The 15,052-nt window shown below is 39.7% G+C and overlaps 1 protein-coding gene across 1 annotated transcript in view; it reads right to left on the bottom strand.

The window, feature by feature from the left end:
• Positions 1–15,052, bottom strand: part of st6galnac3 (ST6 (alpha-N-acetyl-neuraminyl-2,3-beta-galactosyl-1,3)-N-acetylgalactosaminide alpha-2,6-sialyltransferase 3) — a 98,320-nt gene continuing 83,268 nt past the window's right edge. Inside the window, exons 4-5 of the mRNA XM_005924545.3 lie at positions 7,103–7,210; positions 1–2,255 (exon numbers count right to left, since the gene is read on the bottom strand). Of these exons, the coding sequence (XP_005924607.1) occupies positions 2,066–2,255; positions 7,103–7,210 (298 nt within the window). The 3' untranslated portion in view covers positions 1–2,065. The remainder of the gene's footprint in view (positions 2,256–7,102; positions 7,211–15,052) is intronic.

Genomic DNA, 15,052 nt, shown 5'->3' with positions numbered 1-15,052 from the left:
GGCTATAAGGCCAACAAGTTAAGATCAAAAATGAGTTTTTTATATGGTCATTGCATCGTTACAATTGTTTTTCCTACTTACTATCCGAATACATGTATGCAAGTTATAGCTGCCATGAGGTTTTAGCAACATTAAGCACCTTCTTAATCGTTCCTGTGCCATCAGCAAGTACATTCAGACACCCATGTTCTGTGTTTTTACGGGTCTAGAAGGGTTCTCACACAAGATTACTAGGTTACAAATAACTTACAGAGAATCTGAAGCACTGAATTTCAATGTGTAGGTGGTACCTGGTTTCAAATGAAATGCAGTGAGTGCAGAGTTGCCGAAACTCTGCTGATATGTAAAAATGTGACTTTTCACCCCCAAACCCCCATTTTTCTTTTAAGTGAAAGTATTAGAAAAAGCTACAAATGGACCTTAAAAAAATCGAATGGATTTCATGCTTATTTTCAGTCAAGTTTTAACCTGTAAACTTGACCTGCAAATCACCACATCAGTGCTCACAGACAAACAGCATAGCCTCCGTGTGTTGTTAGGCATTGATTTGCAGCAATTCTGAGACTCTGGATCTCAGCTGCAATCACCAGGGAGTGTTTGCATCGAGCAGTCTGTATTTAAAGTCTTTGAGTCGGTCCAGTCCTCCCCTCTGGGCCACCGCTCTGACCAGGACACTAATCACAGCCTCGGGAGAGGCAGTCTTGGTCACATCCACAGCTACCAGCCAGCATACACACCTCACCACTTCACTGATTATTCTTCACCGTCCTGGAACAGATGTATTCAAATGTAATGGCCCGAGCCAAGAGACACGCACGCTCCAACCAGAGACAAATGGGAAGATGCGTTCACGCAGCAAAGCTTTACACATAGAGGCACAAAGCTGGATGAGAGTACGAGAGAGAGCATCTTCCTTTGTGTCTATACGATGAACTGCAGAGTATGTTGCAGGCACAATGATAACAGAATACAATTAACTTCAAATGGTTTCACTGCACATATAAATCTCTCTCTCTGCAGGGTCACAAATGACTTAACTCCTTCCGTAAAGACGAAGCTTCTAATTGCACATTGTTCTGTGTGCTGTGATACTCACACTGTCGATTGGCACACTGTTCAAGAGAATTAACAATTTATCTCCGCGGGAATACATTAGCAAACTATCAGGACATCAGGCCAACACCGCAACATGTGTCTTAATCGTCATTTTCACAGCATTATAAAAAGAAAGAAATAACATAAAGAGGACACCTTTAAGTTGCGTGTATGACCACACAGAAGCAAAAAAGCTGATTTACATCTCCACCTCTGGTTTACCTTCAGGTTTGACTGCAATCTGCTAGTGCTGTCTTTTTCTCGTGACCTTGTTTTGAAGCGTCTTTGAACAGAATGGAGCAAAATTGAATCTGACAGAGCATCTGCCTTCACCACTCGCTCAGTCAGAGATGAAGGCCTGAATGATACTCGTTATAGATTAATTACAGCCTGACAGAAGACAGACACGCAGAGGAAACAAAGTGGACGAGCTCGTCAGACGTCCAAGCTGATGCCACTCGCCTCCACGGCGGCAGCTAAGCGCTTCTTCTGCTACAGCTTTGAGAGAAAATGTAAATTCGGCCTCTGTGATGTGTAGAGAATACGGAAATCTGAGCCACTAAGGTCACTGCGAGTTGACGGACGCTTGTTTCTTCTCCTTTTTTTAAAGTTCAAACCATCCTTCGCTAGACTCACAGAGCAGCGAGCGGATCGATTAGTCAGTGCACAGCAGCAGGCCTCAGCTCTAAAATTCAGGAGAGGGCTTTAAATTCAAAAAAGCAGGAGATGTGTCATTGCTGTTCACGTTGGTCAAACTTTTATGTAATTTTTTTTTCTTTTTTTTGTATGAGGCTCCATGTGTACCCAACCAGGACTTTAAAAACAACCTTTATTAATAGATATGGGCTGGGATTTGGGCAAAAATGGCTGTGTGTTGGTTAGTGTAACTGCAGAGATTCATTTTGTTTCTGTGGATGATAGTTATGATGATGATGATGATAATGATGCTTCCATGCTGCTTCAGCCAGGGTCACGACAGCTGCCACGGTGGGTTGAAGAACTTGATGGCATGAGACTTTGCCCACTTGGCAAAAACGGACTTCTCCGTGATGAAACGGTGTCCTCCATATGGGGCACTCTCATGCAGGAGATACTCAGCACACTCGTCTCGGCTGCCCGCCTCGTAATAATGGTAGGGAACTTTTTTGTAATCCTCTGTCCTAAAAAGAAGAAGAAGAAGAAGATTATTTACACATTATTTACACAAACTTTCATCTACAATTGTTTGGGAGTGGCACTATACCTCCTCTGCACATGTACAGACCATCTTTGCTATATCTCGCTGACTTTGTCTCCAAACGGCTCAACCTGAGCTGTCTGTCTAATAAACTCATTTCTAATTTTGTCTATCCTGGTCACACTCAGTGAAAACCTTAACATCTTTAACTTTGCCACCTCCAGCTTCGCCTTCTGTCCTTTTGTTAGTGTCACTGTCTCCAAACCATAGCAGTTCTCACTACAGTCTTTTCTTTCAGTCCCAAATTACCCCTGACACTCATCCTCACTGATCGTCAGCTGTTTTCTCAGTCTAGCTTCAACAACTCTTTCCTATATCATCATGATATGGGTTATCAACTTTATACCTCTGTAGTTACTACAGCTCGGCACATGACACTTGCTGTTGAAAATCAGTACCAACAGACTTCTCTGTTCTTCGGGCATTCTCCAACAGTCTGGTTAAAAAGTCCACTGCCCTCTCTCCTAGACATCTCCATACCCTCCACAGGTATGTCACACCCATATCAGCTGCTTTCCACTCTTCACATCTGCCCTCACTTCCTCCTTCCTAATTCTCAGCACTTTCTGATTGACCAATTTTCCTCTTCTTGCTCTCATTTTCTTCATTCATGAGCTCCTCAAAGCACTCGTTCCATTTTCTCAGTACACCCTCTTCACTTGGGGATGGCACTGCATATGTGGGAAAAAAGCTATTAAAAAAATTCAGCCCACTCCTCATCTGTGTCTGAGATCAGCTTGAGGCTTCATTAGCCACCACACATATTACATTCGAATTTCCAGCTGACCTGTCAGTGGTTCAGTTGCACTGTGAGTACTGTGGGCGGTAGGTTTTGACAAGGAAGAAGAATGAGTGTGTTAAAAAAAACATGATCTCTAGTTCTGCTGTGTCAATTCTGATGTTGGAGAAATGCACGGACATAGCATACAAACGTCTAACAAAAGTGTATACTGTGGTAGTATAGTATTAAAAATTGAGTAAACTAACTGCACTGTAGCCTTTATGAACATTTATGAAACTGTGATAAAGGCACCATGTGTGTATCATTTATTTGGAATTGAAATACTGACATCTTGTTATTAATATGAAAATGCTTGGGGTTCTAATCTTGCTTTTCAATTTAACTGATGTATTGATGGGACATGTTCAGCTTCATGTAACGTCAGTCTGCCTGCCTTTGAATTATCCATTAAGTACAAATCTTTTTGTTTACTTTTTTACACTTTGGTAACAGATTGTTCACCTCTGTACACCTTTGAATGTTGATTTAACCCTAACCCGAGAGTAATGTTCCTCAATGTAAAATCTGGAGAAATCGATTGGATGCTCATGATCTTTGGACCCTCACAGCCGAGCATTAAAAACAGGCGTGATTCTGTCCCATATCTCATACATAAATTTTAGTCCAGAGCACGAGATGTTCATGTTTTCCAAAATGAATTGAAATTTCAATTCATCTGACCTCAGAGCAGTTTTCCACTTTTATGTTTTTTGACTCCAAGAGGAAAAGGAGTATTTGGCTTGTTATCAGTGTTCAGTTCAAAAGTCTGATGTTATGAGAACATCACAGTCTGTAGATTTGGCGGCTTATACATCTGAAAAGACACCATTAATGCTGAAAGGTACATACAGGTACATACTGTTTGCAGTCCAGATATCTCACCAATTGAAAACATTTGGAGCATCATGAAACAAAAAACATGACAAATGCAACCCATGACTCTTGAGCATCCAAGAATGGGACAACTGTCATGGTTCTCAAGATCTGGAGAGGTCGTGGTGTGTGTATTTTTTGTCTTAACCTCTCCCACCAGGGCGGAACTGGACCTTGGTTCCCCGCCTCTGAACCCACCCTGAACACACACCTGTGGCTCATTCACACTGATCCTGGCAGACTACTTAAGATGACAAGAGAGGCTGCTTCCTCGCTGGATCATCACATTACCAAGTGTCAGTGTAGCGTAGCCTATGAAAGTGTTCCTTTGATCCCCTAGAGTTTCCTCCTGACTTTGTTTTTTTTTTCTGTGTACAGGCCTTCTAGACTCCCTGCCCGTCTTCCCTGCCGTCTGGATTTCTGTGGATGTGTGTGAGTGAGCGTGAGCTTCTTAGTGTGGACATTTTTGAGTTACGGATCAAGTGGAAGAAGAGCGTGTGTGTACCCCCGTCTTGGACCTTCCCTTCGGACCCCGCCCTACTCCCTGGAGCCCCGTGTTATCTGTTCCACTGTATATATGTATATATTCTCACTTGGTGTCACATTGCAAATAAACCCTCACCTTCTCTCTAAACTTCAGAGTCCTGCGAGTGAGTCCTCTGCCTACTAATCTGTGACAACAACATTCCTCTCCCAGAATTTGAAAACTTCATATGTTCCCTATATTGTGAGTAAAATATGGGTTCATGGGTTTGTAAATCATTACATTCTGTTTTTCATTTTATACAGTGTCCCAGCTGTTTGGGAATTGGGTTTGTACATATGCTAAGCTATTTTATTTATCCAGGTGTACACATGTTTGTCAGGGAACATTTTTAATTTGCTATGGCAGACACTGATGGCAGCTTGCTCCTGTTTCAACATGGCAAATCCCACAGGCACAAATCGAGGTCAGTAAAGAAAAGGTTTTCTCAGTTGGATGAATTGGAATAGGATCTCCAGGCCAGAGTTCATCACTCTACATCCTGTTAATGCTGTCGTGTATAAATGGGAGCAAATCCCTGCCTAAAGTCTCAAAAATTGTGAAAAAGCTGCCCTGCAAAGTAGAGACTGTTATAGTAGTAGACTATTTGTCTAATGTCTATCCATCCAGTTATCCAGCCAGCTTTTTAACTGCTTATCCAACTAAGGTCACAGCTCACAAACCCATCCCAGCTCTCACAGATACAAGGTACATCCTGGGCAGGTCGCTAGTTCATCGCTGGGCTAACTCAGAGAGACAGGCATTCACAGCTAGGACCAATTTAGATTCACAACATAACATGCATGTGTGTAACCACAGCACCCCGAGAAAATGTGTTTGCACTAGTCACTCAGGTTTAAAAAAAAAAACAACATATTGGTATTTATTTTTCTACTGCATATCAAATTAAAACCATGACTGATGTTTGAGTATTCACATATTGTTAAATATATAAACATATTGATGAATATATATTGTTAAAATTTTCAATCTTCTCTTTCTCACAGTTAAGAATACATTTAGCGTTCTTGGTTTTGGCTTAAAAGAAATAAAAATCTAAAGTAAGAAAACAAATTCAATTATTAAACCATTAAAACGAAGCTCCTTTGAGACGGTGTTCAGTAATTCGAGCTGATTCTGCCGCGAGCAAAGGCTTCTACTCGGCAGGTCTACCTTATTTGAAAAAAGGGGCTGCTGTCGGCGCCCGCATTTATTCAATAAATAGTCTTTTAACTAAACTCTGATTTACATCACAACAGATTCACTTCTATTCTGAGACAAAGTAAATCTGAAAACATGCAGCAAGCTCAGTAATGTACAGTAATGGATTTCACGATGCGTCGCTCGGTTTAGAGTTTGCATTCAAGAGAAGGGATCAATAAAAACAGAAGGAAGCTTGGAGCAATGGATAAGGTTCATTGTGCACTCTGCCACTGGTTTCTAATGGCGAGTGACAGCTTTATGAGAGGATGACTTGTGTAACAATTGCACTGAGAGAATGAATACAGAGAGAAGGGAAACAGCCATCACGGCAGCCAGTGGCTCCACAGCGGGAAAGCGACCGTGGCTGACTGCCAGCTTACAGTAATACAAAGCCCAATCACTGCCTCTCCTCTGTGTCACACAGTGTGCACCAGTGTTGACAAATAAATTCAATTTCACCCTCTCTGCAGCACCTGTTGAAGCACCACTGCCACAGAACCACTGGGGTCAATCCTAACCTAAAACCATGAATATTGCCACACAAAAGTTTCCTTCTCCTTGTTGTTCTGGAGCATCCAGCTGACAGAAGCACTTTGCGTGACTCTAAACTGTCAATTCAGAAACTTGGTGAAACACAATATATTCCTGTCCTATGCAGGATGGAGGGAAATAAATGAGAGAGGCAGGGAGAGAAAACTGGCCCTTAACTGCCTCACTGAATCATAAAATCCTCCGTGCTGGTTGAATTATCGCTTCGCTCTGCCATGTGTCTTTATTTCAGCTCCTGCTGTGCACGGGCTGCACAGAGAGGATAAAAGGCAGGATTTTCAGTGTGCATTAGGTAAAAGTGTTTGATTTGGGGGATAGAGAGAGCTCAGGTAGAGCTGCGAGAGGAGGCGAGATCATCAAGGCTGAGATGACTTGAGACTGAGCAGCCATGCCCAGAGCAAGAGCATCTTGTTTGTCATCCCTCCCATGGCCTCGCAGTCAGACAGTAATCACTCACCCCGGAGTCAGAGAGAAGACGACGGGCCCGATATACAAATAAAACTCGAAGCAGAGGAGGAATTGGGGTGCTGGAGCCCAGCCACCCGCAGCCAAAGAGAGACTGCTGCCTGCTGGGTATTCTAGGCAGGGAAACATAATGGTATTCACGGCACAGAGAACCCAATATGGATTTCAGCATAGAAACTCAGCCATTAAATCCAAACTGAGGCATTGGAAATGTAACAGGGCAGACCGTGGTTATGGGAGGTTGTGATTGGCCGGCGCTGGGGTGAATGTGAATGGAGTTTTCAAAGTTTTGTAGGAACGCGTGCATTTTTCATGCAAGTATAGAGGAAGGAAGATGTGGGAGCGGGTAGCGAGAGTGTGACAGTTCATGTCTTACTTGCAATAGGTGTCATTTATCATGCCGTAGATATGGATCTCTTTGCACATGTCCATGGCGAGGATGAGCGTGAACCAGCCCGTGCTGAGGTAGGAGCCGGACTGGATCCTGCAACACACAAAGATAATGCACTGTAATATTCATTTGCATAAAAATCCTAATCATTTGCATTGAAATATAAAAAAAAAAAACAAGTTTTAAGTATGCCATTTTTCAGCCCCTTGTACACTTCTCTCTTGTGTGATTGTAATTCAGCTGATCTGAGAATTATAATTATCCTAACAGATGTTCTTAGCGTAGGCTGCTCTGGATCTGAGCCTCAGCTCAAATGTATATATATCTACAGAACAGCAAGAAAGCTGGCAGATGCATAACCATATGTCAAGTTTCACATGAGAAATGTTTCTAATTTTAGAGACCAAATAAATATTATGTACAGTGATAATTTAGGGGGTTGTAACATTCACAGTGGCTGTATATAAAAAAATTTGAGGGCTGAGAAATGCTTGATGTTGTTGATTAGCTTCATTCACAGCAGTCGTCCCCTGTGAGTGAAGCAGGCCGGTCAATAACAACATGCATTATCCTTTCATCACCATCATCATCAGACCCGTAGTTTGTGAGCTCTGACCCATCAAAGTTGAAAAAAAGTGAGCTTTGATCATTTTCAAACACAGAGCACACAGACTCAAGATTTTTTTTAAGAAACCTGATTAGTAACACCTGAAGCGGGTCATAAAATGTGCTTCCCTAGCCTCTTCCAGGCAGGGGGCCCCCCACATACCCCGAGGGCCACTCTTCTCTGCAATGCAAAACACCACCAGGAGCCTCAGACTGTGAATAAATTAAATGCAGTGCACTGCATGACACCGATAATGATAAATGAAATGGGACATGACCACCGTGTAATGCAGCATCAGTACGGAGAGGTGCAATGAAAATTCATTTAGAGCATCCAATTATACGACACCATCATTAAAATAAACAAATGAATAAATTAGGTCTGAAACTACAAATTATTTTCATTATTGTTCACTTCAGCTTATTTTTTTCTTAAAAACTGTCAGAAAACAGTGAAAGGTGTTTGTTATAGTTACGCACGTCCCGAGGAGGTGTGTTCAGATGGCTTGTTTTGTTTTACCAACAGCACAAAACCTTCAAGGACATTCAGTTCAATAACACATAGGACAAAGACGAGCTTAATAACATTTAAAAAAAAATTAAAAGCTGGAATTTTTAATTTAAAGATGACTAAAAAGATTTATTGTTAGCTTTCAGAAGTGGATATTGTGATCAAGAAAAAATAATTCCAAAAACAATAAATGTAGAGCATGACAACAGAAAGGGAGATGTAGTGGTCTTGAACACACTTCTTTACCTTCTGTAAACCACAAAAAAAAAGCACAAAACTTAATATGACAGTTGAGTTCCTTTAACATTGGTGTGCTTTGATTCTTGGTTATATTTCTGCTGTTATTATATATCAGTGTTATTTTTATATGTGGGATATAACGTCTGCACCTGTGATTTCTTCTTTATTGTGGTTATATTTATCCATCAGTTGTCACAAACACAAATGAATTCCCAAAAGGTCAGTAAAGACTACTACTGCGACTGCTATGAGCTTTCATAGTGTGGGCTCAAGATTAAGTTCAGATTATTTAGTTCTGGACAAATGACTTCTTTCTATTTCTGTTTAAAGAGGCCAAAGCTGCAGAGTTATTAATGTTAGTAGATCAGTATGTGTAAAGACAGACTTAGAAAACAAACAAATATTACATCCTTCTTGAATTAATTGAATTAATTCATTAAACCAGATTGTTTGCAGGATGTTAATTAAACCCTTTTTTGTCTCCAAATTAAAATACAAATGCAAAACCTGCAAACAATACTTTGAAGATATTGTTTCAGGGTTAGGACCATGGACAGCACTCTATTCCATTCACTAGACTTTAAAGCACACAGTGTGAACTATAGTAAAACTACTGTTGCTACATGCAAGAAGCCAGTACACAAAATGAGTCAGAAAATTTTGACAAGCAGGAACTGTGCCAATTAAACTTCACAACCAAAACCAGCTGTGTTCTGAAGTAAATACTGAGATAATCTTTTAAAAAGGGTTTCTTATGTGTTGCTTGTTTTCTGCAGATGATTTACAGTCTGATTTTTCCGTGTGAGATAAAGGTTGTATCCAAAAGCATTCACTCATTCACGCTTCTCTATTTTCTGATGATGACGATATAGTGAGCTCCCGAGGAAATTAATATTTTGGCCACCACTTCGGTCATTTTCTCATCATTCAGTTGCAATACAAAATAATAGATCATCCGCTAAATAAATAAATCAATAATAATATGATATTTGTAATGCATAAATATTGTACAAAGCATATTCCCAGTTTGATAAATACAGTTTGTGGTGTGACGCACAGTTCTCTTTCTCTGGCAATAGATACTAAATTTTTAATAGTGCAAATAGTTACTGTTATGTTGCTAAGGTCCCTCACCAAGTACGGTTGGACCAAACAAGCAAACACAACAGCACAAGAGTATCTGATTTCTCATTGAATTCCTTTTAGAAGCAAGTCTCAGAACATTTCTCTGCACTTATTCTAATGCAGCTATTTTGAAGGATAACCAAAACTAACAGTCACTGGAGCATAAAAAAAGCCTTTGGTATCATTTTTGATATATACACACTACCAGTTCTTTTTTTTTTTTTCTTTCTTTTTCTTTTTTTTTTTACTACTTTCTACATTGTGGATACATTAACCATATGAAGCAACATATATGGAATTATGGAGCAAAGAAAAATATGATAAATAACTCTAAATATGGCTTATATTTTAGATTCCTGAAAGTAGCAATGCTTTGATTTGTTGATCGTGCTGCATACCCTTGGCCTTCGCTCAGTGAGCTTCATGAGGCAGTAGTAGTAGTTTTCATGTCACAGGTGTACCTCGTCAGGGTTCATTTGGAATTTCTTACCTTCTTAATGGGATTGGAACCAATAAGCTAGGTAAAGAGCAAGTCCATCATTACTTTAAGAAGTGAAGGTCAGTCAAACTTTCAATGTGTCCCCAAGTGCAGTTGGAAAAACATCAAGCATTACGACAAAACTGGCTCACAAGAGGACCGCCCCAGGAAAAGAAGACCGAGAGACACCAGCCTCAGAAATCACAAGTTAACAGCATCTCAGATTAGAGCTCAGATAAATGCCACACAGAGTTCCAGTAGCAGACACATCTCTACATAAACTGTTCAGAGGATTCTGCGCAAATCGGCCCTTTATGGTCAAACAGCTGCTAAGAAGCCACAAGTAAGGAAAAGCAACAAGCAGAAGAGATTTCTTTGGGCCAAGAAACACTAGGACATTAGACCAGTGGAAATCTGTGCTTTGGTGTAATGAGTCCAAATTTGACTTCTTTGGTTCCACCTGTGGGGTCTTTGTTTGACGTAGAAAAAGTGAATGGATGGTCTCTACATGCATGGTTCCCACCGTGAAGCATGGAGAAGGTGTGATAGTGTGGAGGTGCTTTGTTGGGGATTTATTCAAAATTGAAGGCACACTGATCCAGCATGGCTAGCACACAGCATCCTGCAGCGACACACAATCCCAATCATTTTGCGTTTAGTTGGACCATCATTTATTTTTCAACAGGACAATGACCCCGAACAAACCTTCAGGCTGTGTAAGGGCTATTTGACCAAGAAGGAGAGTGATGGTGCTGCGCTAGATGGCCTGGCCTCCACAGTCTCCTGACCTAAACCCAGTCGAGATGGTTTGGAATGAGATGGACCACAGAGTGACGACAAAAGGACCAACAAGTGCTCAGCATCTCTGGGAACTCCTTCAAGACAGTTGGAAAACCATTTCAGGTGACGACCCCATGAAGCTCATCGAGAGAATGCCAAGAGTGTGCAAAGCAGTAATCAAAACAAAGGGTGGCATTTTTTTAAGAATCTAAAATATAAACATGTTTTGAGTTATTTCACACTCTTTTGTTTATCACATAATTATATAAGTGTTCATTCATAATTGTGATGCCTTCAGTGAGACTCTACAATGTAAAATACTCATGAAAATAAAGAAAAACTTTTAATGAGAAGGTATGTCCAAATCTTTGACTGTTAGTGTATATGCATATAAAATAATCAAAATTAAATGTATGAATGCTGAATTAATGTTTTAATGTTTATCTGTATCTGCTCCATGGGCTACAGCTTAACAGCATAATAGCTCTCTCTGTTATGGCACCTCTGACGAAGCAATCAAAAACAGCAACACCGAGCAGATCATCAGAATCAACCCCTGACCACAGCAGAATGTAGGCTCATAGCCCAAATACAATTTCTTTGCTGGCTTGAGAGCTCGGAGCTAACATCTGTCAAGGCAGCAGTTGAAAATGCATTGCATGATGAACAGCTTCAATTCAGCTCAATTGGGTTTTTTTTTTTATATAGCGCCAACTCACAACAATAGTCACCTTAAGGTGCTTTATATTGCAAGGTAAAATCCTTCAGTTCTGATAGAAAACTCCAACAATCAAAGCCAATTCCATGTGAAAAAAACACTTTTGGAGTATCAGGGTGAGGTAAGACCAGTTTTTCATTGCTCTGCTACTGCACAGTAGCCAAAAATGCACATCAGCCTGTTATTAACTGAAAGTTGGTGATCCAGTGCAATTTATTTGTCTGTAAATAATGTGTAAGTGAATGTTTTTAGATATTTTCGCTTGGAGATATTTTCATAATAGTCGGTGCATAGCTGATGCTGTATGGTGTTTGCTTATTTTGTGAATGCTTATTATTAGATCATCACTGGCTCTCCCAGAAAATAATAGTGTCTGTGAGCATTAAAGTAAAGACAGCGTGCTTGCAGGCATTGTATTTTCGTTATGTGCTGAATTTGCCAATAATAATACAGTCCATGTATATGTGTGTAGCTTAGAACTTGTGTAGATTTCTTAGGTAGTTATTATTTTACGGGAAAATGTTGGATTTTTATTAGACATTTAATATTTTTTTCTAATAAGGGCATATATAAAGACAAACATCTGCATAGAAAACACCATAAGGACAAAAGCTTTAGCCACGAAGCTCCTGGCAAACAGTTTTTGTGCTCATGTTAATCCAGAGAAATTCAAACATTAAGGTGTGGCTAGGGATGGGTATCGAAACCCGGTTCTTGTTGAGAACAAGTTCCCACTGTTTCAATTCCTTGGAATTGTTTGCCATTTTTGCAAACGATTCCCATATCGATTCCAGTCGCCCCGAATGACGTCACCACGTTGCGGAACGTCATTTACCTGGCAGGAAATAAGCGGCTCAAACGCTCAAAAGTTTGGTTATACTTTACGAGAACGGATGACAACAGGGCAACTTGCAATACTTGCAAAGTAGATATTTCATTTAAGGGAGGAAACACTACGAATATGCAAAAGTATTTGATGACCTCGTGTTTTTAATTCCGCTCCGGACTCGTGAATCTCAACCCAGCAGCAGCGGTAACGTTTGCACGTCCTCTCCCGTTAATAATCATTCACATTATGAAACATGTTCTATTAGCTGACAATGTTATACAGTGCTTAGGCATTGACCATCTGTTGTACACCACTTTTTTGAGGCATGTCAAGGTTTTTTAACTACAAAACATTCAGTTCCATTTTGACTTAAACAACATTAGATCCTTTAATAGGCATGCCTCCGTATAGACAGCAGAAAAGGGAAGAAATCTTTCTATTGTGTGTGAACACTTATTATAAAGTGAAAATTATAGTTTCTGTTGGGGTTTTTAAAAAGGGTTAAAATGGTTCACAAAGTCTAAATTTCGGTTTGAATCTGAGGTTTGTGCACATGATGTAAAATGAAGGTGAAATACAGCGGCAGTACTTTCACTCACGGAGCTCACACAGCTGAACACACGATTGTATTGTTGCTGTTATCCAAAAGCCTCCTCGTAAAATAAACCTGAGCTGCCCAATAAACCTGTGGACTGTTTTTTTTAACTAGCTTATACCATCCCCATGAAAGACCAGTGAAAGAATTTAATCAGTTTGTGGAAAAACTCTAACATTTCTATTTAACACACCTTCTCACGCCTATTCTTTTTCCATTTCCAAGGAATATATTACTCCCCTTTCTCATTACATCCGTCTTGTAACATATACTAAATGTTTTGCGAACTTGCCACTTTTTTAAAATTCACATGCAATCCTGGATATAGATGTTAGTGATGATAGATGTATTAGGGATTGCGAGGGTGTTAAACTGACTGGGAAGGAATTTAAAAAATAAATAAATAAAAATAACTAAAAGTGAGCTGCACATGATTTACATTACGGAACAGTTACTTAAACCACAACCTTTTATTAGAATATAGGGCCAGTGACTAATTTGTGAGGATAGCATGTTTTTGTAGCAGGTTCTGGCTCAACCTTACTTCTAGTACAGACACACACACTTAGCCTTTGATACAATTGTTTTCATTTGCTTTAATCATGAGATTAATTCTTTGATATGAATCAAATCCTGCCTCAAGATAATACATAATACGGTTACGGTAAAAATCATTAAAACTCACCAGTGAAGAATAGTTTAAACTTTCATTTTTATAGAATCCAATTATGCCCAATAGCTTTGGTTCAGATAACAAATGCATCATCTAAATTTTGTATTCAGAAAAAGCAAAGGCGCACAAACACACAGGGGAATTTGGTTTGCAGTGACCTCCTTCAACATAGTCCAGAATCGCTGCAAAATATTATGCAAACACATGCATCATTAAATGCAAGGGGGTCAAAATTTTAACATCAAAACATTTAACATTTACATACTGTGGGTTTCGCTATTTCAGTCACAACTGTGAGAGGTGGAGGGAGCAGGTGGATGTGTAGGGACACAACATGTAAGTCTTGGAAATTAAACAGTTTCTAGGATTAAATGTGACAGCCACACAGTGCTCTCTGCTCATTATTAAGTACAATAATTGCTTTGAATTTTTCTGACTGGTTACTGCGAGCAATGCTCTGTGTCCTTGATGATAAAATTGCTGACGTTTTAGTTACTGTAAGTTCTTCTTAGGTTGCTTGTGTTTTTCTGCTGCTGCTGCTGCTGCTGATCAGCAACTTTATTAACAACCAATTTTAACAAATTTCATGATCTGTCACACGATCGTGTGCCAGGTAAGTTATCTGGACACTTCATTTCACTCTATGTATGTGTGTCACATTCTTCTTTTCATGTTATCTGGACAAACGCAATAAATACAGCAGTTCTTTTGCTTGTTGGTAACATCAGACAAACAGTGGGAGCTTCCTGTGTGACGTTTGGATGTTTTTCCCAATGTCTGTGTGGGTTCTTCCTCCCACACGCTAAAGACAAACATGCTAGGTTAACTGATGATTCTAAATCTGCTCTATGCGTAAATGTTTGTTTCTTTCTCTGTATTAGTCCCGTAACAAACTGGAAACCTTTGCAGGGTTTTCCCCGCCTCTTAAGTAGATGAACATGGATGGATGGGCTCATCTTAGCCATTACGTGAATGTTTTCTAGTACGCTTATGTCGAACAAAACCAGAAACCTGGTTGACTCAACTCTATTTTAGTCATGCCAGAATGTATCTCAACTATAGTCTTAAATTATTCAAACAACTACCAGATAGATTACATTGACATTTCACATGTTCAGGGCGCCAAAAGGCTGAATCCTACTGACTGGTGATGGCCTGACTTTTTCTCTAGTGTCATTATAAAGTAAAAAATTATACTGTGTTAACTTTAATAATGAGATCTTTCATGATTTTTTTAATCTTTATCTAACAGAGCTGGTATTAACAAGGATAAAACACAGATTAAACCATCAAGTGGATTTTGCAGGGTTTCCATCATAGTGCTAAAATGTCATATTAACTAATTTAGCTGTTGTAGTTTTTAAAACTTTTAAAACTTAA

This window comes from Haplochromis burtoni, unplaced genomic scaffold, assembly GCF_018398535.1.
Source record: "Haplochromis burtoni strain Fernald_Lab_line unplaced genomic scaffold, NCSU_Asbu1 Contig_78, whole genome shotgun sequence".
Lineage (NCBI taxonomy): Eukaryota > Metazoa > Chordata > Actinopteri > Cichliformes > Cichlidae > Haplochromis > Haplochromis burtoni.
The sequence above is the reverse complement of the archived record's forward strand: the minus strand, read 5'-3'. Positions and strand labels throughout refer to the sequence as shown.